Here is a 25,942-nt window from a genome sequence, read left to right on the forward strand (position 1 = left end):
GATACATGTTGTTTATCCGAGTCGTAAGGAATTCATATACCCTAAGCACATCTTAAAAATAATAGATACACCTTAAATAAATGGTTATAGATTTGATTCATGTAGAGCTGTCAAAACGGGCCGGCCCGTATGGGTCGGCCCGTTTAGCCCGAATAAATATAGGGCTTGGGCCTAAAATATTGAGCCCGAATTTTAATAGGGCTTTTTAGCCCGGCCCTTAAAAGCCCGGTACCCGTTAGGGCTAGCCCGAATGGGCCGCGGGTAGCCCGTTAGCCCGTTAGCCCGCATAACAAAAAAAAATTCTATAAATTATATATATTTTTCAAATAATTATTTACTTAGTTGATTATCAAAGTAAAAAACAAAAGTGAAAATTCAATGAATTAACACAAATATAAATGTAATATAAAATTATATTTATTCATTTCGTTATTTATAGTTTTAAAGATCGAATATATAAATATCTATAACCATAACATATCTAATTTATTTAAAATCATTTTTCTCGTCGTTTTAGTTTACGACGTTTGTACGAAAATGTTTACAATTTACTTTTGTGCTAGACATTATTTAAACATATTAAAAATATTATTTATAAAAAAATTATAGTAGTGTTTTATAGTATTTTTTTTAAAATATAAAAAATATAATTTTTAATATGGGCCGGCCCGTTTAGCCCGCGTCCCGTGTAGGGCCGGACTCGGGTAGTATATTTCAAGCCCGTTTTGTCAACCGGGCTTTTTGGCCCGACCCGCTAAAGCCCGAAGCCCGCTAGGGCCGGCCCGTTTAGGGCCGGGCCGCCCGTTTTGACAGCTCTAGATTCATGACTCGTGTGTGGAGAAAAATTGATTGAGATTGGAGAATTCAACTTATGTTCCCGGTATATTTTTGGATGATTGAGTATTGTGACTGGTTTGAGCCAAAGAGTTAAATGAGTTGAAAGTCCTCATTCAAATTTAGATGAATAAGTAATTAATATTAATTTAACAACTAACTGCTAACAATTGTCATTCGATAAAAAAGTCATTGTTAATCGACAATAAATAGTTTGCACCTATAATCTATAACGATGACTATCCAAAAAAAAAAAAAAAAACCAAGACAATGTTAATCCATAAATATGCTAGATCATAAAATGAGTTATGAAATGTCAAAAAAATTATCATGAAAGGCAACAAAGTTTCATGTAGGAAATATTATAAGACATTTCTTAAGGAATATAAATATAGACCATGATAGCCATCTAAAATTATTAGGGAAAAATACAAACAAAGTTATCCATGTATATGTAATTAATAAATATATATGAAATGCTTTACAAAAAAAATGGGCTTTCAGTGACAAATATCTGAATTTACTCTTGCTCCAAATATGTGAATTTATAAAAGATTTTGGCATATGTGTGGATTGAAAATATATCATGTGGGAATTGCTTGGCTGAATAGTCCACAAATGGTGGATACTCACTACTACAAAATGGTGAAAAAATGGTGCCCCTTTAATAGCGCTTATAACACTAAAGCGCTATAAATGAAAATACGAGGCCATAAATAGCGCTTTTTCAAAAAAACGCTATATTCAGTACTGGCTTTAAATAGCGTTTATTCCAAAAGCGTCATCATAGATTCATAAAATAATAGTAAATATAATTAAAAAATTCAGGATAAATCTCAGATAGCGCTTATTATAAGAAGCGCTATTTTAGGCTCAACCATAAATAGCGCTTTTAAAGCGCTGCCAAAGGTTTAATAAAGATAGCGTTTATAATATTTGAAAAGTGCTATCTATCAATTAATTCCTAACTCACACGTCTCCTGTTCGAACCCTTGTGGGAAGTTTTCTTTGTTTTTATTTTAAAAGAATTCTTTATGATAACAAAAAAGCGTTAGTTTTTTTTTTTTTTTTTTTTTTTTTTTATGGAGAAGAGCGTTACTTTTGTTGGATGCTCAAAAAAGTAACAAAAAACCCCTATTTTAATGGATCCTAATTAAAAACTAACATAATTTTTATTAAACGTATTTTTTTAATCAATTAGTAAGATATCCCAAAAACTACTTTCCTAAAAAATTTCATTAGATCGTGTGCAAGCAATTCATTCAAGAACCACCGTTTATATCAATTGAATCATTCTTCACCATCACTTGTCTCTTTCGATTCATTCCAAAACCACCACCTCTATCTCAGTCTTAGTTACAGTTCATCGTATCGCCGCTGCCGTCGACGGGTTACAGCTTTTTCGATACTCAATTCTTCATCTTAGGTATCATCTCCATTCTTTCCTTACCTCAATTTAACTCTAATATTCTTTAATTTTTTCATATTTTCATATTGATGTTTTAGGATTTTAAGGTTTAAACTAAAAAAAATAATATGGGGTGAATGCTTTATCTCTTTCTTTTGGTGATTGCTCTCTAGGTGTTTATTTTTATTTCTCTATGAAATGGTTTTGTTTGTAGTTTCTTTTGTGGGGTTGTTTTATTTTGATTACTGGATTGAGTATGTTATAAAGTTTAGTTTATGTAATTGGGTATACGATGGGGTTTTGATAATTCAATTTGAGTCATGTCTTTTATATAGAAATGAGTTTTCATAAAATAATATGAGATATTGCTCACTATGTGTTTGTGTTTATGTCACTACGTGTTTGTGTTTATGAAAAATAATATACTTATTGGTTTGATATATAATTGCTCGACCGAAAGATGTTATGCAGTTTAATGGCTTGGTAAGGTCAAACGCAATCACGACATCATATTTTATTTTGTTGTTGATATCATGATGAATAGGAAGGTGGACTTGAGAAAAAGGTAAATTCTTTGGGGCTAGTATTTCTTCAAGAAGATTTTTTGTGCAATCGATTTTCTTTTATTTTGCTTAAGTGATGGAACCAAAACACAGAATTTGTAATATTATGCATTTCAGTACAATATAATAGGTAAGTGTGGTATTTATGTGCTTGTGTTATGAGCAAATTTTAGAATAACACCAAAGGACTATAGATATCAATTTTACTTGTGACTTGTTGGATATTGTTCTTAGACCCACCTTCCCCATTGTGGTCAACTTATGGATTGAGTTTCTAAAGGTTGGTAATCTTTTACTCAAGCTTTTCTTAATCTTCTTATAAGGTTTGGGTCAAGGAGAGTGAAATATAAGGTTTTGATTAGGTGTTTTCAACATGTTCTTTTTAATCTTAATTAAGCATATAGGCTGTTGGAGACTTGGAGTGTCAGAAAATATCGTTGCATGGTTTTATGCTTTAGACTAGTGTATTTATTCATAATCAAGTGCAAAGGGAATACATTTCATTGAATTGAATGTACTTCTTAACAATGAACTTACTTGAAGTTCAAGAATACAAGGGTGAGAGGTGTGGAGCATCGTAGTTGTGACCACAAAAGAAAACTATACATTCAAGCATATATGGACCACACCAACTTCCTTTCATATTCATATGCTTAATCCTAACTTGGCTCATGGTAACTTGATTCTTGTTTTATTGATACAATTACTTATTTTATTTTTTGTAGTGTCCTCGCCAAGAAAATGGTATAAATTGTGGGTACTTTGTGATGAGGTTTATGAAAAAGATTCTCATTTCAAAACTAAATGAGATTCCAAAGCTGGTATATCTTTTTTTATATTAAAGTATAATATATGTATATAATTAAGTTTATTAAGTAACATGGTTATTTTTTATGTTATAATATATGCAGTACATTGATGGTTTCAAGTGTGTGACATACTCAAAAGATTAACTAATAGAAATCCAAGAAGAATGGTGTCGGTTCATGATCAACCTAAAAGTTATATGATTTTTTTATAATAAAGTGAGTTTAATGTTTCTAAATGTATTTGCTAGAAGTGGTAGTTGTTTAAATTTATAATCTTGCTTTAATTTGTACTCATGATCAGTAGTATTTTGAAATTATCTCTAATATAATATAGTGTTATTGCTTAATGGTGTTTTGTGGTATTTATTCAGGTGGAGGAGAGTGAACGAAATTTGGAAATGAATGATGATTTGCCTGCTTGTTTTGGATAAAAATGTTGAGACGACCAAGAAGATAGATGAAGACTGCATGCTACCATAGAAGATTTTGATCTTTATGTTAACTAATTAGTTGTAACTTATATTAATGGCTATACATTATGACTTTTATTCTGTATATACATACATTTTTTATGATATGTTTAAGTTTTATTTGATAAATAATAGTCTCAATTTTAATGTGCCAAAAATATATATATTTCCCTTAGAAAAATTATATATATATATATTAATATTACTTTAAATTAATAAAAAACGCTATCTGTAAATAAAAAAAAATCTGACCAAAAAAAAAAATTATTGCTTTTCCTAGCGCTTTTTTCCTCCATAAAGTGCTATCTAAACCTAGTGTTACATAGCGTTTTAAAACAAAAGCGCTATTTTATACTAGTGTATGTGTAATTTTAAACGTCTTTTAGATGGCGTTTATTATCGAAAGCGCTATCTAAAGAGAATCTTTGCTAGCGCTTATTTACAAAAAGCGCTATATAAACTTTGCTTTAGATACCGCTTTATACAAAAAAGAGCGCTCTGTTACCTTTACCAGCGCCATTTATAGTAGCGCTTCGAAAGCGCTAGCTAAAGCAAAAAAAAAAGCGCTATATAAGCCCATTTTTGTAGTAGTGACTAACATTGTTCTAAATATTAAAAAAAAAAAAAGAAAAAAAAAAGGTAATGTATAGACTATGCAAGATCTTAGGCCCATTTCACTTTGCAATGTTGTACAAAATTATATCCAAGGTTCTTGCCTAGAGACTCAAACCTCTACTTTCAAAGTGTATTTCTAAAGAGAAATTGACATTTGTAGAATATCGCTGTGTTATAGATAATGTAATGGCTGCCCATGAGATTATTTACTATATGAAGTGTAAAAGGAAAGGAAAGGTGGGGGAGGTTACATTTAAAGTTGATAAAAGCAAGGCTTATGATACAATTGAATGAGAATATTTGAAGGAATTTATGCGAAGAATGGGGTGCCATGATAGATGGGTAAACTAGCTAGGTGGCTGTGCATGGTGAGTGCGAATTGTCAAGTGCTTGTTAATGGAGAAAGACTTGAACCAATTACCCTAATAGAAGACTCAAACAGGGTGACCCGTTATCACCTTGCCTTTTTATAATGTGTGTGGAGGGTTTATCTACTTTACTCATAAAAGCATAAGCGAGAGGAGATATTCATGGTATTAGGGTGTGTGGAAGAGATCCACTCCTCACATGCTCACAATTGTTTCTTTTTTTTTTCGGGGGCAAATATTCTTAAAAATGGTGGTTGGGCCTAACATAACCCCACAAAACCGGCTTGTGAGGTGAGGATTGCCCCCACTTATAAACACATTGTCAGGCCATGTACTATCTGATGTGGGACTCTTAACACACCCTTTCACGACCAGCACTATTGCGCTTGGTTTGTCGACATAAATGGTGGGTGGCCCGATAACGGAAACGTGATAGTAGGTGGTCCAATGGATCTTGGAGAGGCTCTGATACCATCTTAAAAATGGTGGTTGGGCCTAACACAACCCCACAAAACAGGCTTGTGAGGTGAGGCTTGCCCCCACTTATAAACACATTGTTAGACCATGTCCTATCCGATGTGGGACTTAACAAATATTAGAGAGAGTAAACAAATTAAGGAGATATTACAAGTTTATGAAACATTATTTGGAGAAGCCATCGATTTTCAAAAAACAAAAATTTTATCAACAAAAACATATCAGAGGTGGACAAAGAGGAAACTAAAATTTTATTCCAAGTTTCATCTAGCACAGAAAGTGGAAAGTATCTAGGCATGTCATTCATGATAGTTTCTCATTGACTAGATCTGCATCGCTGAAGGATAATGTTGGTCGTTTCCTTTTATTCTTGGAACCGTGCTGGCGTTATTTGGTGGAGACAACAACTCTTTCAATTTTCTCTTGATGCAATTCATCGAGAGCCCCTTGGGTCTTTGGTACATGTTGGTGATATAAAGGGAAATTAGGGCTTCAACCCGATTGAAGGTAGAAATTGTCGTAGGGTCGTATACTCCTAAGAGGTTGGAGATGGATCCCATCATATATACGACACGACTGTTGAACGGGTTTTCCACTGAGGGGGTATTTGGTGAATAAATAGGTATTTTGTTTCTGGTTTGTTTTGTGGTGAAGGGTACCAATGGTCTGATGCTTGACGAAAATTTAAACAAGTATTAAACATGGGATTTGTCTTTGAAAAAGGAATGAAAATGTTTGTTCTGAGGTTAGTTCCCAAGTGAAGTCGCCATTGAATAGCCTTTGAGTAGGGTACTTCCATCAATAACAACCTTTTTCTCTGGGCGAATGGGGGTGGTGTACCTGCACACACATCTAGTGTTAAGTCAGTAAGTGCCTTGGAATGATAGGCGTTTTAGGGGTAAAAGTGAGGATACCTAACCTAGTGTCTATGGATTAGTATTTATAGTGCAGGTTTAGAGTTTTGACCCTTAGACGTTTACCTGAGAAGCTATCTTTGAGAGGTATATATGTAAGCAGAATAGGGGGGATATGGCATCAGATCCAGATTGAAGGGTCCAGATCACTTCCAAGGTCATTGTTCTCTTGCGATCTTGCATGCATGCAGTCTATACCATGATCTTTATGGGTTTGCACAAAGAATTACTTAGAACTTGGCCACATCACCGGAACACTACCTAAACTATAAAATATATAAGGGTTATACATACATGTTAAGATTTTCATAAAGAGCAAATTTTTATTAAGAAACATTATAAATTGGCACAATTTTTTATCACATAATTTCTATCTTTGGTACCTTAATATGTGTCCTAAGGGCACAAGTTAGTATTTTCTAATAAATAAAAGGAATAATGCATATTCTTTAGAGTTAAAAAACAAGGGTGCCAGGCATCTAGCAGCTCTTGTAATATGTAGGGACTTGGAATGCTTGTGACAAAATTAGAAACACTAGTTCAAACAAGAGTCTATATTAATTGATGCACATGCAACATTTAATACTACCAGCCTCGATTCTTTATTTGGTTAACCAATCAAAGCATATTGAGAAAACGTAGTCACAGTCATATGTACATGCAAGAATGCCATGTAATTATTTGACGTGCCATGTTTCCGTATTGGTTTTGGTATAGGTCATTTTCGGTGAAAGAATTACTTCTCTCTACCTCTTATTTTTCTTCTCTTTATTCATCTCTTAATATAATCATGTAGATGCTTTGTCCATTGCGATACAACAAAAACAAGAGAGTAAGGTTGAGGTGTGAGCGATGTGTGTTTATGGATTTTGTTTTTCTGCGGTTGTTTTGCAATTCAGTTTTAATTTAAGTGGTGATGTTGGTATTGGTGGTTGTTTGGTTATGGGTGTTGAAGGTAGGTGGTGGAGTTTTAGAGTCTTGTTTGGTGTTCCGCATATATACGATGCCTCTGTCTTGTAGTTTATGGATGATCGGTCTTTGTTCGTCTTATGCAGGGACTGAGTTTTAATAAAATTTGCAGTTTAAAAAAAAAAATTCCTAGTAAACATTAACCAGAGAAAATGGATTATAATATTTTAAATGGAAGAATTATAGCTCAAGAACTAATGCTATGATAGAGCAAATTAATCAAGTGGAAGTTTTGGTAATGGGTTCTCAATAGGGGTAAGGGTCATTGTCTTCTAAAAGAATGGCGTGTCAAACCTTCAACTAATATATCAATTCTTCTTATTGTCAAAAAAAAAAAAAAAAAAAACTTGCTCTGCTTACAAATATGCAAACTCAGTTGCCAACACAACATGTATACACCAACAAACAAATGATTATTTTTTTTTAATCATGTCATTGGTGTGAGACACCGCTAATGGAGATTTCAGGTTTGAACTCCCAACTTCTTTATTTAATACTAATGAAAAGATGGGTACTTCTTTCCGTTCTTTTTTTTGGACTAACACATATAAATTATAAACAATATAATTTATATGAAATTTTGATTTTGATTAAAATTATAAGTATAAATATTTGTAACTTCTAAATTATAACAAACACAACAACATTTATCTTTTTCAATGGCACAAATAAGACAGCCAGTAATAAATAAAAACATTAGTAAAAGCTGAAATCATATGCATATAGGCTAAATTGTGAGTAAAATAAACTCGTGTTGTCGTGTATGAGATCTTGCATTGCCATTGCTTGCATAGGATTCATACATTCTATGGTTGTTTCTATGGTGCCTATGTGTTGATTCTCTTTCTTGGTAGTGCTCCTTACAAAATAGATGCTCCTCCCAACCTTTCTTCTTTCATTTCAATTTGATAAGTTTAAAACATGGAAAATAGTCATTGAAGCCAAATTATGGACATTCTTTGAGTTTGAAACCATCTCGATGCCTAGACGACTAAGGCTTTGTTTCCGAGTTTAGAGGGAAGGGAAGTTAAGGCTTGGAAAAAAAAAGGAAGGAGTAAATGGAAGAAATAGATGACATTGAAAGGAGAGGTTTTGGAGGGCTTAATTTTCTTCAAAATATAAAACTCTCTTCAAAAAATTGTATTACAGAAGGATTTTAGGAGGATTTAAATGAATTCTTCAAATTTAATATATGTTGTTATAATATTTTTAGAGAGTGATGAATCATAAGCATTAATTCATCACACTCTAAAAAAACATTTTTTCAAAAAATGTGAAAGATTTATCAATTTTTCCATATATTTCTCTCCCTCAAAGCTTTTCTTTCCCCTCCTCTCCAAACTCCCAGAAAAAACCTAAATGAGTTTACTTGCAACTGAAAAATATTTGACTATATTTATTTAGGCTATTTTCAATTCGTCTGTCCTTACTTCGGCTCACCCTTATTTTAGTTGTTGGTCATATTGCTTATTTCTTAGTTGTTTTCATTATTTCGAGTAATACATAATCTTTAGCTAGCGTTTCATCTTCTCTCACAATTATTCACTTCAAGAGTCTCACACCTTCTTATTAACAAGTTAAAACAATCATATTTGTCAAAAAAAAAAAAAAAAGTTAAAACAATCATATATTATAAAAAAAATGAAAATATAAGTTATTTTCATTAATATTCTTTAGAAGGCAATGAAACAAAACAATTGGCCTACATAAAAAAAAAAAAAAGGATATCCAAGAACCTTCCTATATAGTTGGTCTTACATGACCCCACCTTTCATCATTTCTACTATTCATAGCAACCCACTATGAAAGGAAGTTTGAAAAATTACTCCAAAATAAAGAAAGCTTTCAGAATCAATATTTAAAAAAAAAAAAAGTTACAAAATCGCGTGGGAATTCTATGAAGTACGTACGTACGTACGTAACTGTCGAGACATCATATCATATCATATTACATACCATAGTGGCAACAAGTACGTAGGCCATGCAGTAGACATAAGTCAAACTTTAACCTATTAAAGGTACTGTTTAATTTAAGCCTTTGAAATGCTTTTGTCCATAGTGCTGAAATTGACCTATGAACTATTTTGGGTGTTTAGTCTAATTAGACCTAAAAATATTTAAACCGTGTTATTTTGTATATCTGTATAATCTTCTTTCTTTGATGTTCAACAGTTAAAGTGACCCTCTAAAAACAGTTAAAGTGACGCACAAATCCTTCAATGTATTGGTGAATTTGTGGTCCATTTTAAAGCATGAATCAATATTGATTATTGACTAGAGATCAGTTGGACCATGTAGTATATAGTAGCTGCTGTGTTGCATCATTACATAGTGTTTTGATTATGGACCACAACATGTTATTTTCAATTAATTATTATTGTCTTACTATAGCCACGTGGAGATAAGAAATGTCTAATAAAGGTGAGTCATTCTAATCTGGAATTGGTGTTATTTGAATCTTCCACAATATATTTATTTGACACCTAATTATTACTCCCCTTCGTTCTATAGTTTAAATGACTTGGTTTAAAAATGTGTAGTTTTCATATAATTTGACCATATTTTTTTACTTACATATAAAGAGAAAATATAACATATAAGATGTTGTATCAAATTTTCATATTTTTTTCAATAGATTATTAATGATATTTAAGTTCATAATTATATATTGGTATATGCGATAGAGAGTCAACCGTATGATTTAAAATGGGACGGAGGGAGTACAATATATGCACCGGTCTATTTAAATTTTAAATGCACAAATAAAAGTTGGGTGCATTCGTCCGAGAAATTGGGCCATTGAAGCAGCAAATTAACAAATGAGAAGAAGGAAGAAAAAAGAGATGTTGGGAAGTTTATAAAACAGAAATGATTTTCATACATCATTTCTAATTCTAGGAAAATTAAAATTCTTTGCAACACAAATGTTTCAGTTGAATTCACATCATTTCTAAAATTTTGCAACTCAAATATTATAACATAAATATGTTTTTGATCCACGTAAATATTTCAACTTTTCATTTTAATTATTCCACATAGTTTCTTCGACATTTAGTCATTTAAAAGTTTTTCGTCCATACTTTTAGTCCTACTTTTAAGTCAGTTTATATTTACCTTTCAGAGTGTTTGAATGAATGTTTATGATATTATAAGAATTTTTCCAAATAAATTCAAGGTTTCCGAGGACCCAAGGTTTTTCGTCCAGACACATGAGTTGACTTAAAAGTAGAGATTGAAAACTTTTTGGGGATCCAAGGTTTAAAAAAAAATTAGAGCAATTAAAATGAAAAATTGAAATACATATAATTTCAAAAACAAACCCTTTAAAGTTTTTACCCTAAAGCAAAAAGTCACAATTGCACCTTGGACAGAAAATGGGTTTGTATCATGACTTTGATATCGATCATCCGAATGATAAAGATTTACAGAGAATCAAGATAAAGATGGATCATGTTATTAGCACAAGTTTGCTCCTTGTAAGAGAAAACGCTTCAAGAGAGGAAAACCGTGGAAGAATATTGGGGCAAATACTTGATGTCTAATTACTAACTACTATAAAACACGAATACTCCTCAAATAAACCAGACTCTGTTATCAGACACGCGTTGAAAGGTAGTTGCATAAGCTATACTATTAAAACACTTTATGCATCTTTGATGGATAAAATGGTGAATGCTCAAAGTTTTCACTACCATCCGTAAAAAAATGGGTCTAGCTAATAACGGGTCGGCTCATCAGCCCATTTTTTGGGCCAGATCGGGCCTAAATAATAGGGCCAAAAAGCATTCGGACCTTTAAAAGGCCCATCCCATCATGCCCAATTTTAAAAAGGGTCGGACTGGTCTACCGGGCTTTCGGTCGGCCCATTTAAAATAAATATAAGAAAAACTAATTAAAAAATTTATTTTGGTATGAGTTTATTTCTTTCTTTCTTATAAAAAAAAACAACATTTCCTTCAAATTCTCATATTAATAAGTTAGTGATTTTTTTTATCACATTGAAGATTTTATGCATTTTTTTCCTACTTAAGTGTTGATTTTGCTTTCAATTTCTTATTGTTTGAAAGCTTGTTAAGTTATCATAAAATTCTCATATTGTTATTGGATTTGTGTGAACTTTTTGGCATGGTACTAATATGCCTAAGGTTACGTATGATTATCAGATTAAGTTTGATATTCTTCTTGTTATCAAACATGATTATTCTTGAGTTTCTATCCATCTATAAATTTTACGATTGTGTTTTATTAGTTTAATGTGTATCTAGTTAATGTTTATCTCTACATTAAGTACGTTGCACAAATTGAACATAAAGAAAAATGGATGAATGGTCTCTATTTGAAATTTGTAACACAGCCTAGGTTTTTAGACAGGCTCTTAGGTCAGGCCAGACTTTAAAAAGGCTAGGCCAAGTTTAAAATAAAGCGTTTGACAAGTAAAAAGCCAAGGCCTTAGTTTTTCTAACTAGGCCAGACCTATTTAAACAAAGATCGGCTCGGTCCAGCTCATTCCTACCTCTACCTTCTGTTCAGGAGCAAAATTGAACTTGGAGTGAAAAATTGCTGATAAATCGAATTTTGGCAAAAAAATTATCAGGAGTCTATATTTCTAAACTTAAATCAAATCATTTGTGTGTACGTAACATGATAATGATATGAAAAAAATTCTTTGTCGAATTGTTATACACATGATATGAAACTATTCACGTGTCTTCATTATATTAGAGCCTTCTATGACTAAGTCGTGTGGACTCTTTTTTTTTTTTTTTTGGTTACGGGTGTGGACTCTAATATGAAACCTTTGTTCCTCCACTCTCCAAATAAATTAAAGAAAATATGTAATTCATATTCACTGCTATTGTAAAGATTTTATACACTGACAGTCAATCAAAAATGTTAGATCACTAAAATTATTTGACTTTAATCATATAGTTCAACTACTACTACTTCACAGGGAGAGTTCTTGGAAAATTTGGTCTTTGGATACTAGAGGGTTTAAACCGTTTAGGGTTTGTATTACAATTATGTTCTGAATTCTGATGTGGTCCTTGTTGCTGCCATACTGTGTTGAAGTAACAATTGTTTTACTCAAATTGTTCATGCCCAACTTCATTGGTGACTTACGTCCTTCTAAATTTTTATTTTATTTTTTAAATTAGTGCTCATTCTTATTCTCCAAGGGATACTTCATCAGATGATACAATGATTTTATTCTCAAAATGGACCTTTCAACCTAGCACTATCCGGGGAAAGAGGAATCATGGTAAATCTCTCATCTAAAATTTCTTCTAGATGTCTTCCTTAGTTCTTGTAGATGACATTATCTCTCATCAGTGTCATTGACTTCGGAGGTGATCATTCGTCGTAGCACCTTAGTGCACTTCATTATAAAACTCGTGGATCGGGATGAAACGGATATGGGGATTTCAGATTACAGTTTGCTATGACCAAATTTTCAGACTACTAGTTTGCATGGATATGTTATAATTCTGTAATTGTCTTTTTGGTATTGCCTTCTATTACAATTATATGTAACTCTTAATGATAAATTTGACGTAGATTTATTAAATTTGACGTAGAGAGAATGGAATTTCTTAGTTTATGCTATATCCAATGTCAATTATTGTGTTCTATTTGGTTTATAAGAGGTAAGAACTAGATTATACAAGTTCCACTATTAAAGAAGGATGACGAAAAGTGAAATTCTTTTCCCGCCTTGGATCGTTATGATTTCCCTTAAAACACTTCGCCCTTATGATGGTGGGGCTTCTCATGTTAATTATGGCTTGGAATTTGTCGGGGTTCGCCCCTATTCCTCGCCTTGTCAACATGAATCCTAGGAATTTCTCAGCTTGGACTCCAAATGTGCATTTTCTGGGGTTAAGTTGCATGTTGTATTTTTGAATTGACTACGGTATATATTCCAAGTCCTTGCGGTGATTCTGCTACTCTGTTGTTGTTAAAGAGTCCCACATCGGATGAGAGATGGTTTGACAATGTGTTTATAAATGGGGACAATCCTCACCTCACAAGCAAGTTTTGTAGGGTTGTGTTTAACTCAACCATAATTTCTAAAATGGTATCAGAGCATTGTTTCCGTTATCAGACCACCCACCATTTTTTGCCACGCTACGGATGTTCAGTCCTGGACCTAATCTTCTCCGAGAACTAGATCATACAAGTTCCCCCAAAGCAAATAATTCTTGATCAACCTTAAATCGTAATTGTTCCAAGTCTAATGGATAATATTTAGTAAGGAGGTTATGTGTCTCTATATGATCGGAAAAAAACATAATATCATCACTTGATTCATGTGTAATAAAATTCGACATTACCTCTCCACTGCCTTTCCCTCTCCTTTTCTTCTAATTTTGCTCATATTGGATGATTTTGTAGATCGATTGCTTTAGTTTTCAATTTCAATATCTATGTTGATATCAATCTGGGTTATTTTGTTTTCCTGTTGATCTCTGAGTAGTTCATTTCATCAGACAGAGACGGACGACGCCGACTAGAAGGAGAGGGAGAGGCAGCGGCCATATTGTTGTTTCGGAGGAAGAAGGAACGTGGTGTTGTTTGAAAGAGAGTGGGTAGGATTTTTTTTCCAATAAACACATGCTTGTTTTAAATCTTTTGGTATGAGACTTTAATTTTGTTTTTGCCATGTTTCATACATTTGTGCAGTGGACAGGCATAAATGGAGGCTTCCTAAATGGAGCAAAGTTGGACTCTCTCTTTAAGCATTATTTGATAAATTTTATTCGTACACATTGTTGCTAAAAAAGGCATTATAAATAAATTAAACTTTGTTTAATATTAATAGGAAAGAAAAAAAATATATTATTGCATTATAAAAATTAAGGCTATAATGAACTAATATTTCTCGAATATAATCTAATAATGACAAAAGCAAACACTTCATATTTGAAGGAGCAAGTGGAAAAATAGATGATATTGAGAGGGGAAGACTTTTGGGGATTAATTTTCATAGTACAAAATCCTCCTCATTTGGGAATTCAAAAATTATATTGGAGGAGAGTTTTAGGGGGATTTTGGAGGATTTTACATGAATTCTTCAAAATTTATCCATGTAGTTGTAATATTCTTAAATGTTAAAATATATTAATTATAAGCATTAATTTATCATACTCAAAAAAAATTACTCTTTCAAAAAATGTGAAAGATTTTATCATTTTCCCTAATATTTCCAACCCTCTTCCCTTCCACTCCACTCAAAACTCTCAAACCCTTAGATCACATGTTAGCAAAACCTTAGATTAAAATTGGTTGAAGAATCCTAAAAAAATTAATTTGGGGTTTTTTCATGTAAAAAGATAAGAAATCAGAGGTTAGTGAAAATATAGATTTTTTTTTTGTTGCACAAAAAGGCATGAAGATGAAGTATGAGGCTTTTATATTTAAGATAGAAGATTATGAAATTAAATTTGGGTTTTTTTTTTCTTTAGATTTATTGAGAATTTTGAGATTTTGATTTTTAAATTTAGAAGAAGATGAAGTTGAACATAACAATAAGTATCATGTAATTTGAATGTGTTTTTAAGTATATTTTTTATTTATTTTTATTTAAGTTAGTAGATGATGAAAATATGAAGATGGTGATGAAGATGTTCACCAATTTACTGAAAAATTTAATTTTTAATATAAAAATAGTGAAATAAAATAAAATTATCCAATGTGACTTTTCACCTCGGCATTTTTATAATAAAAATGAAAAAATAATTTATTTGTGCATGTTTTAAAAGATAAAGGACTTAATTGAGACAAAAATAAGATAAATGACCTTCGGATTAATTTTTTCTTACTTATAATTTTCTTTTCTTAAGTAATATTGATTACATTTCTTAATTTGTGTAAAATGATCTAAACAACTTACTAATAAAATTTAAGATGGAGGGAGAAATAGATTTCAAAGCATTTGTTCAATTTAATAATGAGCCACCAAAACATACTCCAAGTGGCTAAAATGGTTCCAGTAAGTAACAATTTGTTTCCAAAATGACATGGTAATGTATGGATTTTGGAATGATACACGAATGTGAAATGTGAATTAGAACACGCATATCAAAATCGAAAATAGAAAAGATAACATCCAACCAACACCAATCGAAAGAGAAACATCCACACCCAAAGACGAGATAGGAGAAGCACTCCACCCCTGCTAAATGGCAAGCAAGGAAGCCTTCGTCCTAAAACAAAGCCCAACTCCTGTGGAGATGGACAAAGCATACTATCCCAAGAGTAGATACAAAGAAAACAAACCAACCCGAAATCCTTGCTCAAAGACACCCAAGCAAAACTCCTCCGCAGAAACCTATCGGTCCCAACAGTTCGATGATTTCACCACCCACTCATATGGGAACAAGAATGACTAGAGTGACTCCCAAAAAACCAGCGCCAAAAGGTAAACTAGATTTTATCAACCAATTGCTCTACATCTAGCGTCCTACCAAAGAACACCAGATCATTACGAGCAAACCAGATGGACCACACCCAGGGCCGAACCTTGGCGTGTGCAAACCGCTAAATGGAGTTGGGCCTTAGGAAAAAAAATTATAGTCCAGTAGTACTACTAAGTGTTAGGTGGATGCTTTTTTGGGAGGGTGGTTTGAGGTTCCTCATGTATACGGTAGTGATTTTCACCTTTGGGTGTACCGCACATATACGACATCTTGTATTTATCTTTTAAAAAAAATACATTTTTATTTTATTACGGTCCTCTTTTCACTTACAGAATCGAGCTTCCGGATTCGTAGGAACGACCTTGACCACACCACAAAGTGCCAGATCAACAAAAAAAAAAACACGTAATACTCTCTCTCCTAGGAAAAACACAACACCCTATCTAAAGACCCAATAAATCACTAGGAAGGACCAACCCCAACCAAGCCATCTAAAAATCTTGTACCAAACCCTCGACGCAACCTCACACATAACAAAAAGGTGACTAACAGTCTTCGCCTCCACACCTCAAAATGTACACAAAGAAGCCTTTTGATATCTCAAGACACGTATTTCTAAAACATTAGTTTACATATCGATTGCAGTGGTTTGGTTTAGTTATGGAGTTGTGAATTGAAAATTAAACCGAATATTGATTTTGAACGATTTTTGTTTTTGTTTTAAATCGGTTTTTCACTTCTTCTTTATCAATTTGAATTTGAAGATTCCTAACTATTAAACGTGGAACATCTTTGAAACCACCTATATGGTGGCATATCTTAGATAAAGATCTTAGATAAAGCCTCTAACCGGATGAATTTAGAGTGATGTATGTAGCAAGCAAAAAATGTTGATATATCAGTTTTTCTTTCTTTCTAGAGTGTGGCTTGCTTGCTAGGTACTTAACTACAGGGCAGCCTTCTATTTTCTTTTTCACTTTTTGCTGAATTCCATGTGACCAAAAGACTATGCAAAGCAATGGAATCTGTACGTGCATGGGTCATGAGAAAGATGAACCCTCTATAAGATTCTACTGTATGCCGGAAACTGATTTAAATGCAAAATAAGACCCAACAGTTTTTTTGTCTGGCCCGCCATAAAATTGTTGAGTCCACTTACTCGAAAAATTTGAGAATTATGCTCTTCTTCATCCGGCACATTTTACTCGCGCCCTGCAGCCGTTTAACTCACGCAAGTGTAAATGTATGCGCTAGTTAACTAACGCTACGCAACTTAAAGAGTGCAAGTGTAAAACACTAACTCACGCAGACATTAGCACATGCGTGGGTTAACTCACGCACAGTCTGTGCATACAACCAGAAGAGGCAGAAGCCTTTATTTTCCCTATTTTTTGCAATTCTTCTTTCATACATTCATTCAAGCAAACATTTTTCATCATTCATTCAAGCATTCATTCAATCAAACATTAAGTCGTAAGTATATTACGAAAAATAACGGAATAAAACAACGGAATAAAATAACGAATAATGTCATAAAAACGCTAAAAAGCGCAAGTGTTATATGATTACAACCAAATACAACATGCGTGAGTTAACTCACACTGCGCTACTTAAGTGGCGCACAAAATACAACGTGCACAAGTTAAGACACGCTGCGTGACTTAACTTGCGCAATGATAATTTAGGCAACGCTGCAGGGCGTGAGCGAAAAGTGTTAGGTGAAAAGCAGCATTTTAATTTAAAACAAACGATCAAGGCAATTTATTTTTAACAAGCCAAAATCAAATATATTAATCAAACAAAAACTTAGTAACCAACGCAAAGAGTGTAAGGATAGAAATTAAAAAGACAAAAGCTAAATTTAAACCATCAAAGTTGAAGGTTAAAAGTTAAATTTCAAATTTTCACCTTCAGCCATTAAAATAATAAACGTTTCACTTTGTCAAATAAATGAAGAATTGATTCCTCATGTAAAATACGTCTATTCTTTTCTTTCCAAAAAATCAAAATACAAACTAACCAAATCATATTTAGCATAGATTGAATAGTCCCGGAAGCGCCGCTAAATTATGTTCTTTTCTTTCACAACACTCACCCAACTTCTCATCCTCCCAAACCAATAATCTTCATCCTCTCCCCTACCCCTAATCTAGACTGTACATCTCAGCAGCTGAAAACAATTAAGCCTTGGATAAGAAAAATTCTAATTAAACCTATGTCACTTATCTAGATCAATACTCGTAGAATTTTAATGAATTTTTTTATAAATAATATATTTTTTCTCTTGTTAAGTTTCTTCTTTACTTTTTATTTTAATAAATGTATTTTTGTTATTTGAACTTTTAAAAAACAATAAAATCTTAGTTTTTTGCATTTAAAAAAAATGTATGTATTTAAGACGAAAATCAAAGCAATATAGAGGTGATATAATCACTAGAAATGCTAACAAGTGTCTTCCCATCATATTTGATGGGAAGTGTTTTGGTACATACTTTTTTTTTTTTTTTTTATATATATTTTTGTTTTTCACAATTGTCTAAAAAGTGGTTTTTTTAGAGTGTCTCAAAAGTGTGTTTGTTCAAATAGCACGCATCCTATAAAATTATTGAGGAAAAAGGCTTGCATGTCGGCACGAGGTTTTTTGTGAACTTTCTGTCCATACAATATTTTTTTGCAACAAATACAAATTTGTTTGCAGCAAATATGAATGATTGAAAAGCAATTATCAATATCATACATCAATTCAAATAAAAGGGGTATGTAACATGCATAACGATCAGCTCATGATTTCAATTTCGACCCCTCTGCCCCAAAGATAGAGCTTGTGATTTCATTTCTTGGATTTCACTTATTGATTAAAATATACTATTTAAATGAGAGAGAATGATTAGTTAAAAGAGAGATATGAACAAAAAGACAACAATGACAACAAAGGTCAATATTTTATCATAATAGCATAGAATTTAATTGAGAATGTATAAAAGTTTTACAAATGTTTGATCATATTAATTTATTATTAAACTAATTTGAGTTGGTATGGTCTCGGATTCGATTCTCTTTAGTGTAAATTTCGGTGAACTAATTTATAAAATTTTATTAATTGACAAATGAATCTTTCGAAAGAACCGAGTTTTTCAATTTTATTTTGTGATTAATAGTACTTTCAACGCTTTTAAATTATTATTTTTCACTTTACATTTATAGCAATGTTGAACGTGTGTATCACGATTCAAGGGATGTAAACTATTAAACTTCAATTAATAATTATAATTATATATAAAAAATGAGTAACTAGTGGTTTAAGCTTGGGGTGTAATTACGTTTTGAGTTGGTTCAATTTTTTGGAAGAAAAAAAATTATGAACTAAAAAAAAAATAATCAGTTGATTTTGTTTAATTTCTATAATTTCAGAAAAATAAATGAGATAGATAGTATATAATGATTTCCTTCAAAAAAAAAAAAAGATAGTATATAACGATTAAAAATATATGATCACAACTTTTTTTAAGATAACCGTACTATTAATAATATCTAACAACTAATTAATAATAACAATAAGGTTTTTTCTAGATTACCTTTGAAGAATGGTGGGTAATTTACCCACCAACCAATGAAAATGAGCAATTTATTGGTGGGGTCAAGATAGTTCATGGATACCACTTAAAAATGTGCTTATGTGGCTAATGTGTATTGGTTGGGGTAAATTATCCACCATTCTTTCATAGGTACCCTAGTTGTCACCTAATAATAATAATAATAATATTAATAGTCTAATATGAAAATTGAGTGTTACAAATATGAAAAACAAAACCGAACCAATCTAAATAATCTAGATTGAATATTCAAATTTATGGAGTCATTGGTTTGATTCTTACACTTCTAGTTTGAGTCTGTCAGATTCAGGGTGCAAAAATAAAATTTTAGTGTGTGCAAAGAATATAAAACATAGTTATATATATGTACAATTTTTATAAGTTCATGATGTGCATGTGCACACTCTGCACACCCTATAGAGTGTTTCTATACGCCCTTGATCATAAATACTCACTCTAATCTCATATATAAGCAAAAATTCTTTTTTTAATTAATTGAATAATTATTTTATCTAATTTATAATATAAATCACAAACATTGCTATTCAATGAATTTAACTATATATATTTTGTTTATATATGAGACAGGAGAAAGTGCATCAATACTTAATCAGAATAAATTAAGATTCTCATCATCTAAAAAAATTCTTTTGGAGCATATTGAGAGTAGTGTATGTGTCACACACACACATATATATATAGGAGTGTTTTAGCAAGCTACATCTTAAGGTGTATTTAACTACTTTTTAGTTATAACTTGCTAAAACACATCTTCTAAAAAATAAGTGGTGTATCCTAGCAAATGCCGATAGGAGTTGCTAACATACACCCACTTATTTTTTTAGAAGGTGTGTTTCAACAACATTCACCTTAAGGTTTATTTAACAACTTTTTAGTTATATATTTGCTAAAACACACTTTAATAAAAACACACGGTAAAGTTTGGTTGACAATGCAATGTTTCATAAAGCTTTTGGAGTATGCATGCATGCTGGCCTCCTCTACCTAGGTCAAATTAAAGGACACTAGCCTTTAATTGACAAAGATGTAGGTCATCATCCATAAATGGAACAAACGACGTAAACGCTTAATTTAAGTGCCTGAACCGGAAAAAACCTTATTTTAAAGTACACCCTAATGGATACATAATTAGTTACAAATAACAATCACATGTAGCTCTCCATAAATAACATCCATATATACTTTTATGAGACAAACATACATGCATGCAAATGGATCCTAAACGTACATTACATATTTATTGAACTTCAACAAGCATCACTTCATCCATTCAAATAAAAACAAGCATCACTTCATGTAAGTGCCTGAACTAGCAATGTTCAGGTTAGCAAATAAATAAAAGCTCTACACACTCTTGACAACAACAAAAATACATTACATATATAATCAAATGCATAGAAATAATTAAGACTCCCATCCTAAAGGAATAATAGGATTTGTGACAAATTGGCTGCTTGAGGATGGCAATGATGATGACATACACATGAGAGCATCAATATTGTAATCCAATGGATTAGCTTCCACATTTTGATCTTGTGAATGAATAATACCAGACGAGTAGCACTGAATTTCCTGAGGAGTTTCATGTTCTTGGGAATTAGATGAATCTAGGATGCTAGAAGCGTAATCCTCAAGGCTTTGATGATTGGCTAATTCAGGCACAGTAGCATCAAGTTCAACCAAATCATGATATTGATCATATTGTTGAATTAATTCAATTGGGTTCATTAATTTGTTAAGTGGGGTCGTATCACTTTTTAAAAATTGATTTTCTTGATTAACTGGGTTGAGATGAAGGGCTACACCGTCTTCATATGGAAAAGGATCAGATATTGGTTGTACTATATTTTGTGGTATTGGATTTTGAATGAGAGGGAAATTGGCATTATAATGGTCATTGATGTCTACCTTTGTATCAATTTGATGAAAATTACCTTGTAGATTTGGAGATGAGGTTGAATGGTATAGGTAATCTTGATGGTTATAATGATTGAAGTTGAGGATCACATTAGGGTTTGCATTTAAAGGGAATGAGTTTTCCATTGAACCAATATTATGGTCATCAGAAAATGTGGTGAAAGATGGAATAATACCATGAGAAAGGATTTTTTTCTTTATGGTTGAATTCCAAAAGTTTTTTATCTCATTATCTGTTCTTCCAGGTAAGTGCTTTGCAATTTGAGCCCATCTGTCCAAAACAAGTGTAAATCTTGTTAAAAGTAAAAAAAAAAAATGAATGTTGTAGTTTGAAAAAATAGTTTTAGGGTCTTGCTAACAAGTGCTTTTAGTGTAATAGAAATAATTGAAAACTTTTATATAGATAAAATTGTTTTTTGTTGTTTCAATGTACTGTATAAGCTACTCCTCTTCGTTTTGCAATATTTGTGTTTAAAATTATTTTTTGTTTTAAAATATCAATATAACAAAATACTTATTTATTGTATTTCAACTCAACTATAACTACTTTTCTAACTGGTATTAAGAAAAATCTTTTACTAGTAAATAAAATTTAGGGAAATGCTAACAAGTGCTCTAAGGACTTCTTAAGAAGTTTAAATCGAAAACTTTATTTTAAAAATTGTATATTCAACACATTGAACAACAAAAATAATTTTTTCTACATAAAACTTATCAATCATTTCTAAAATCAGACGGATGAAGTTAGCATGACCCTAAAACTTATTTTTTCGTTAAAATTAAAAAGTAAAAAAAAAAAAAAGTAACTCAAATTAAATTCCTAAATTGAGACATATGTAGTATTAGTTTTTTTTTTTTTAGTGGACGGATGAAGTATTAGTTGTTAGCCCTAGATGTATAGGGAAATAGCATGACTTGAAAATGATGCAAAAAATAATAATGAATATAGGGAGTAATATGTTAAGTCGACATTCACGGAGGGATTCCAGACAAACTTTTGAATTTTGAGAAGAAAGAGAGCTAATGTAATGAATATACCTATTGCCTAGAATGTTGTGTAGTTCTACAATGAGTGCTACTTCTTGATGAGAGAAACTTCCACGTTTCAAATCAGGTCTTAGATAATTTATCCATCTTAATCTACAACTCTTTCCACATCTCTGCAGACCTACACACATCATGATATACAAATGAAAAAAAAAATGTTAATTTGAAAACTATATGTTAAAAGAAATAGTCTTGTATAAGATGTTTTTAATACCAGCAAGTTTTGGAACAGAACTCCAACAACCATGTCCATATGTTGTACTATATTTGATGAGTTTTTCATCTTCTTCAGGTGACCATAATCCTCTTTTAACCTTCTGTTTGTTGCAACAAGAGTGATGTCCCATGATGTCTTGTTTTGGTATTATTTGAAAAATGGTGAAAGAAATGACAGATGAATCTATATGATCTTCTATCTTTGGCTTTAGCTTAAGAATAGAATATGTTGCATTAAATTAAGAAAAGAACGGTGTATACAGAGGAAAAGGATGACACATGCAGAAGAAACTGTGAGTACACTAAGGTGGTGAACTCAATGTGGAAATTGTACAATGGTGGCCCAATATAAAGGTTTTTGGAAAATTGATAAAAGGTATGCAGCTTCAACTGCAAGAGCATGACACCTTATAAAAGTTGATAATTGCTAGGGTGGCATATACACACATGGTTTACTGTGGATGGATATTTGAAAATTGCTCAAAACAAATTTATTTATTTATTTTTTTATGCCAAAAAGAAAATATAATAAATAAAAAATAAACAGATATAGATTGGGGGACATAGACCTAACCCACGGATAACCCAAACGGGAATACATCATGATAAAAGAGTTCAAGTGAAACAACTCTAATCTATCCTAACAAAAATACACTAATCACTGACGCAACCAAGCGAACCCGCGTACGGGCGCAAAACCGGATTACAAAAAAGCGTGAAAAGTGAACATTCGCATAGAACAATTAAAATATTAAACCTGGCGAATGGATTGACCGTCAACACGGTATCCAATTCAAGAGCCCACAATCCCCTGAATCAACAGCAGACATAAAATGCTCTTTCGAGCAAACAACGTGTAAAAACTCAAATCGAGGGATGAGTTCAATACGTCAGTAACCAAACCCTTTTGGGGTTAATCGAACAAGACCCTTTCGGTTTAATCAAACCAGACCCTTACAGGTTTATGAAACTCAACCACTGCAAAAGAGTCCAGATCTGCAACCCCCCAACGTCTGCTGAACAGAACTAAGAAAACACATACCAAACTACCGAAGTCACAAACAACAAACCACACGACAACGACAACGAACACAACCATCCATAAACACCACCATCAACTCAGCCAAAACAAAAACAATAGAAACAGCAACATTGAAACCACGAGAACGACGGCGATACCGCAAAAACAAAAACACAAAGACCCCAGAGAGAGTCTACCACCAAATCAAGCAAAACAACCAATTGGACCAGAAAAGGACAGTTACACGCCACTAACGCAAACCACAACCACTGATAAGAAAACCACAAACCACCATGATCCTTGCGACACGAACAATCCAGAAGTTACGTGAAGGAGGGTTAATCGTGGAGGAGAGAGGTGACACACCTACAGCCGTCGGCGTAGAACAGCCACCACCGCCATCAAAACCAGCTGAAACATCACCGACCCGGACAACAGAGAAACCTAACGAGAAAACCCACAACAACCCCAAACTCCGGCGAGCAAAAGACCACAAACCCAAGTTGAGGAGAAACGGCCGACGACAAGATCTCAAGACAACAGCTCGACGACGAACCATCCAAAACCCACAACATCAAATCCCTAAACATGACGGCAAATGGGAGAAAGGAGGTGCGGAGAACCAACATTCTCGTCACACCTCCGCAACAGGAGGCTACATCTGAAAGGGAACGATTTGGATTTTGTGGTTTGAGGGCGGCGGACTGTTTGTTCTTAGAGAGAGGGAAGAGAAGAAAATAGTTAGAGAGATAAGTCACCAAAATTTTGGAGAACCCCTCCAGGATCCTCAAATTGCGGAAAACACTTAAATTATACTACCTCTATCCCTAATTATTAGACCCTTTTGAGAATTTTTTTTTGTCCCTTTTTATAAGACCCCTTTGCTATTTTCAACTACATTAATTATTTCTTTACATACATGCCCCTATTAATTATACATCTTTTTCTTCAATCAACAATAAATAACATGTTGAAAACATAAATCATCTACCTCTTAAAGGATAAAATTGTAAAACTGATGACATTAGGTCATATATCACTTTTGTTATAGTTTTTATGTAATTTTGGTTGAGTTCGGGTGATTTTGCATGAGATAGAAGCTTCAAATGACACATTTGATGTTGGCAAACAAAGAAGAAATCGTGCTCCGATTTTACAGCAAATTTGAGACATTTTGTCTCGTAAAAAATCGTGCTCCAATGGAACCAAATCGGGCTACGATTTGGCAGACGCTCCAGCCAGGATATGACTTTAATGAAGCCATCGTGCTCCGATTTACAGCATCGGAGTACGATTTTGGCGTATCTGAGAATTTTCCTATAAAAGGGAAGTTGTTTTCTGAGCCAAGGGTTCGAAATTTTGGAGAAAGAAACAGACTTTTGGAGCAAGAAATCTGGAGAGAAGGTGGGAGACCATCAAAACTCATATCCGGTTACCAATTTCATGTAATGAATCCTTCTTTTACATTAGTTATTTGTGCTTTAGCCATGAGTAGCTAGATCTTTTGTGATTAGGTCAAGAGATGATTTTGTTCTAGCTCATGTTTATGTAACCTGTAACTCTTAATCTTTATGAATGCTATTCTAGTTTATTCAGTATAAATTGTTCTTAATGCTTTTATGATTCTGACCCAATATAATTGATTCAAGAGTTTATATGATTGCTGACACCAACGTGTAACTCTGACATATCTATACTGTTCAATCTAACGGACAATCTAGGGATGGAGCGTTGTTAGGTTGTGATACTTAAATTAACGGACTTAAAACCTTTTATGATTATAGGTTCACCTAAGGAATTAGGGAATTATAATCAGAAAAGAAGGCTTAGGATCAAGGGATTGACCTAAGCTATTTTGTTAATTTGTCGTTAACTTTATAGCATTCGTAAACTTAAGAAACAGGTTGCTAATGAGTGATGAACAGATTAATTGATTGACCTAGTCATCTCTCCATACTATTTCTTAAACCAATTTTTCCTTAACCATTTTATTTACATTTGTAACTCAAACCAAATTGCCTCAGTGCACCCCCCATTTTACATACATCCTTAATAATAATGACATTATCGAGTAGAAGTTGAAACAGTCCTTGTGGATACGAATCTTATAAATTTTATTACTTCGATATAAGTTAGTACACTTGCTAATTATGTATCAAAAATCAATATTAATTACAAACATATTTAATACAAATATCCACTATCTTAATTCCCGTTATTTTTTCAAAATGGCCATATAATTAGGGACGAAGGTAGTATTAGATATGGTTTGACAATGTATTT

The 25,942-nt window shown here is 32.5% G+C and overlaps 1 protein-coding gene and 1 long non-coding RNA gene across 2 annotated transcripts; one reads left to right on the plus strand and one right to left on the minus strand.

Moving 5' to 3' along the window:
• The first annotated feature begins 2,371 nt into the window (after positions 1–2,371).
• Positions 2,372–4,136, plus strand: LOC120577735 (uncharacterized). The gene is made up of 3 exons (XR_005643703.1): positions 2,372–3,626; positions 3,717–3,830; positions 3,986–4,136. It is a non-coding gene; the product is annotated as an uncharacterized lncRNA (long non-coding RNA).
• Positions 4,137–20,682: 16,546 nt separating this feature from the next.
• Positions 20,683–22,973, minus strand: LOC25500489 (transcription factor MYB26). The gene is made up of 3 exons (XM_039829553.1): positions 22,637–22,973; positions 22,414–22,543; positions 20,683–21,646 (listed from the first exon to the last, which is right to left on the minus strand). Exons 1-3 carry the CDS (start codon positions 22,767–22,769, stop codon positions 20,863–20,865), a joined length of 1,047 nt encoding a protein of 348 aa, XP_039685487.1. The 5' UTR covers positions 22,770–22,973; the 3' UTR covers positions 20,683–20,862.
• Between the last annotated feature and the right edge of the window lie 2,969 nt (positions 22,974–25,942).

Source organism: Medicago truncatula, chromosome 8, assembly GCF_003473485.1.
Source record: "Medicago truncatula cultivar Jemalong A17 chromosome 8, MtrunA17r5.0-ANR, whole genome shotgun sequence".
Taxonomy (NCBI): Eukaryota; Viridiplantae; Streptophyta; class Magnoliopsida; order Fabales; family Fabaceae; genus Medicago; species Medicago truncatula.

What these genes read in the sequence shown, in the direction of transcription:
- LOC25500489 (XM_039829553.1), bottom strand. Translation starts at nt 22,769, where the DNA reads ATGGGACATCACTCTTGTTGCAACAAACAGAAGGTTAAAAGAGGATTA. An exon ending in TTCTGTTCCAAAACTTGCTG is followed by an intron (nt 22,544 to 22,636) that starts GTATTAAAAACA and finishes TGATGTGTGTAG; the next exon opens with GTCTGCAGAGATGTGGAAAG. An exon ending in CACAACATTCTAGGCAATAG is followed by an intron (nt 21,647 to 22,413) that starts GTATATTCATTA and finishes TGTTTTGGACAG; the next exon opens with ATGGGCTCAAATTGCAAAGC.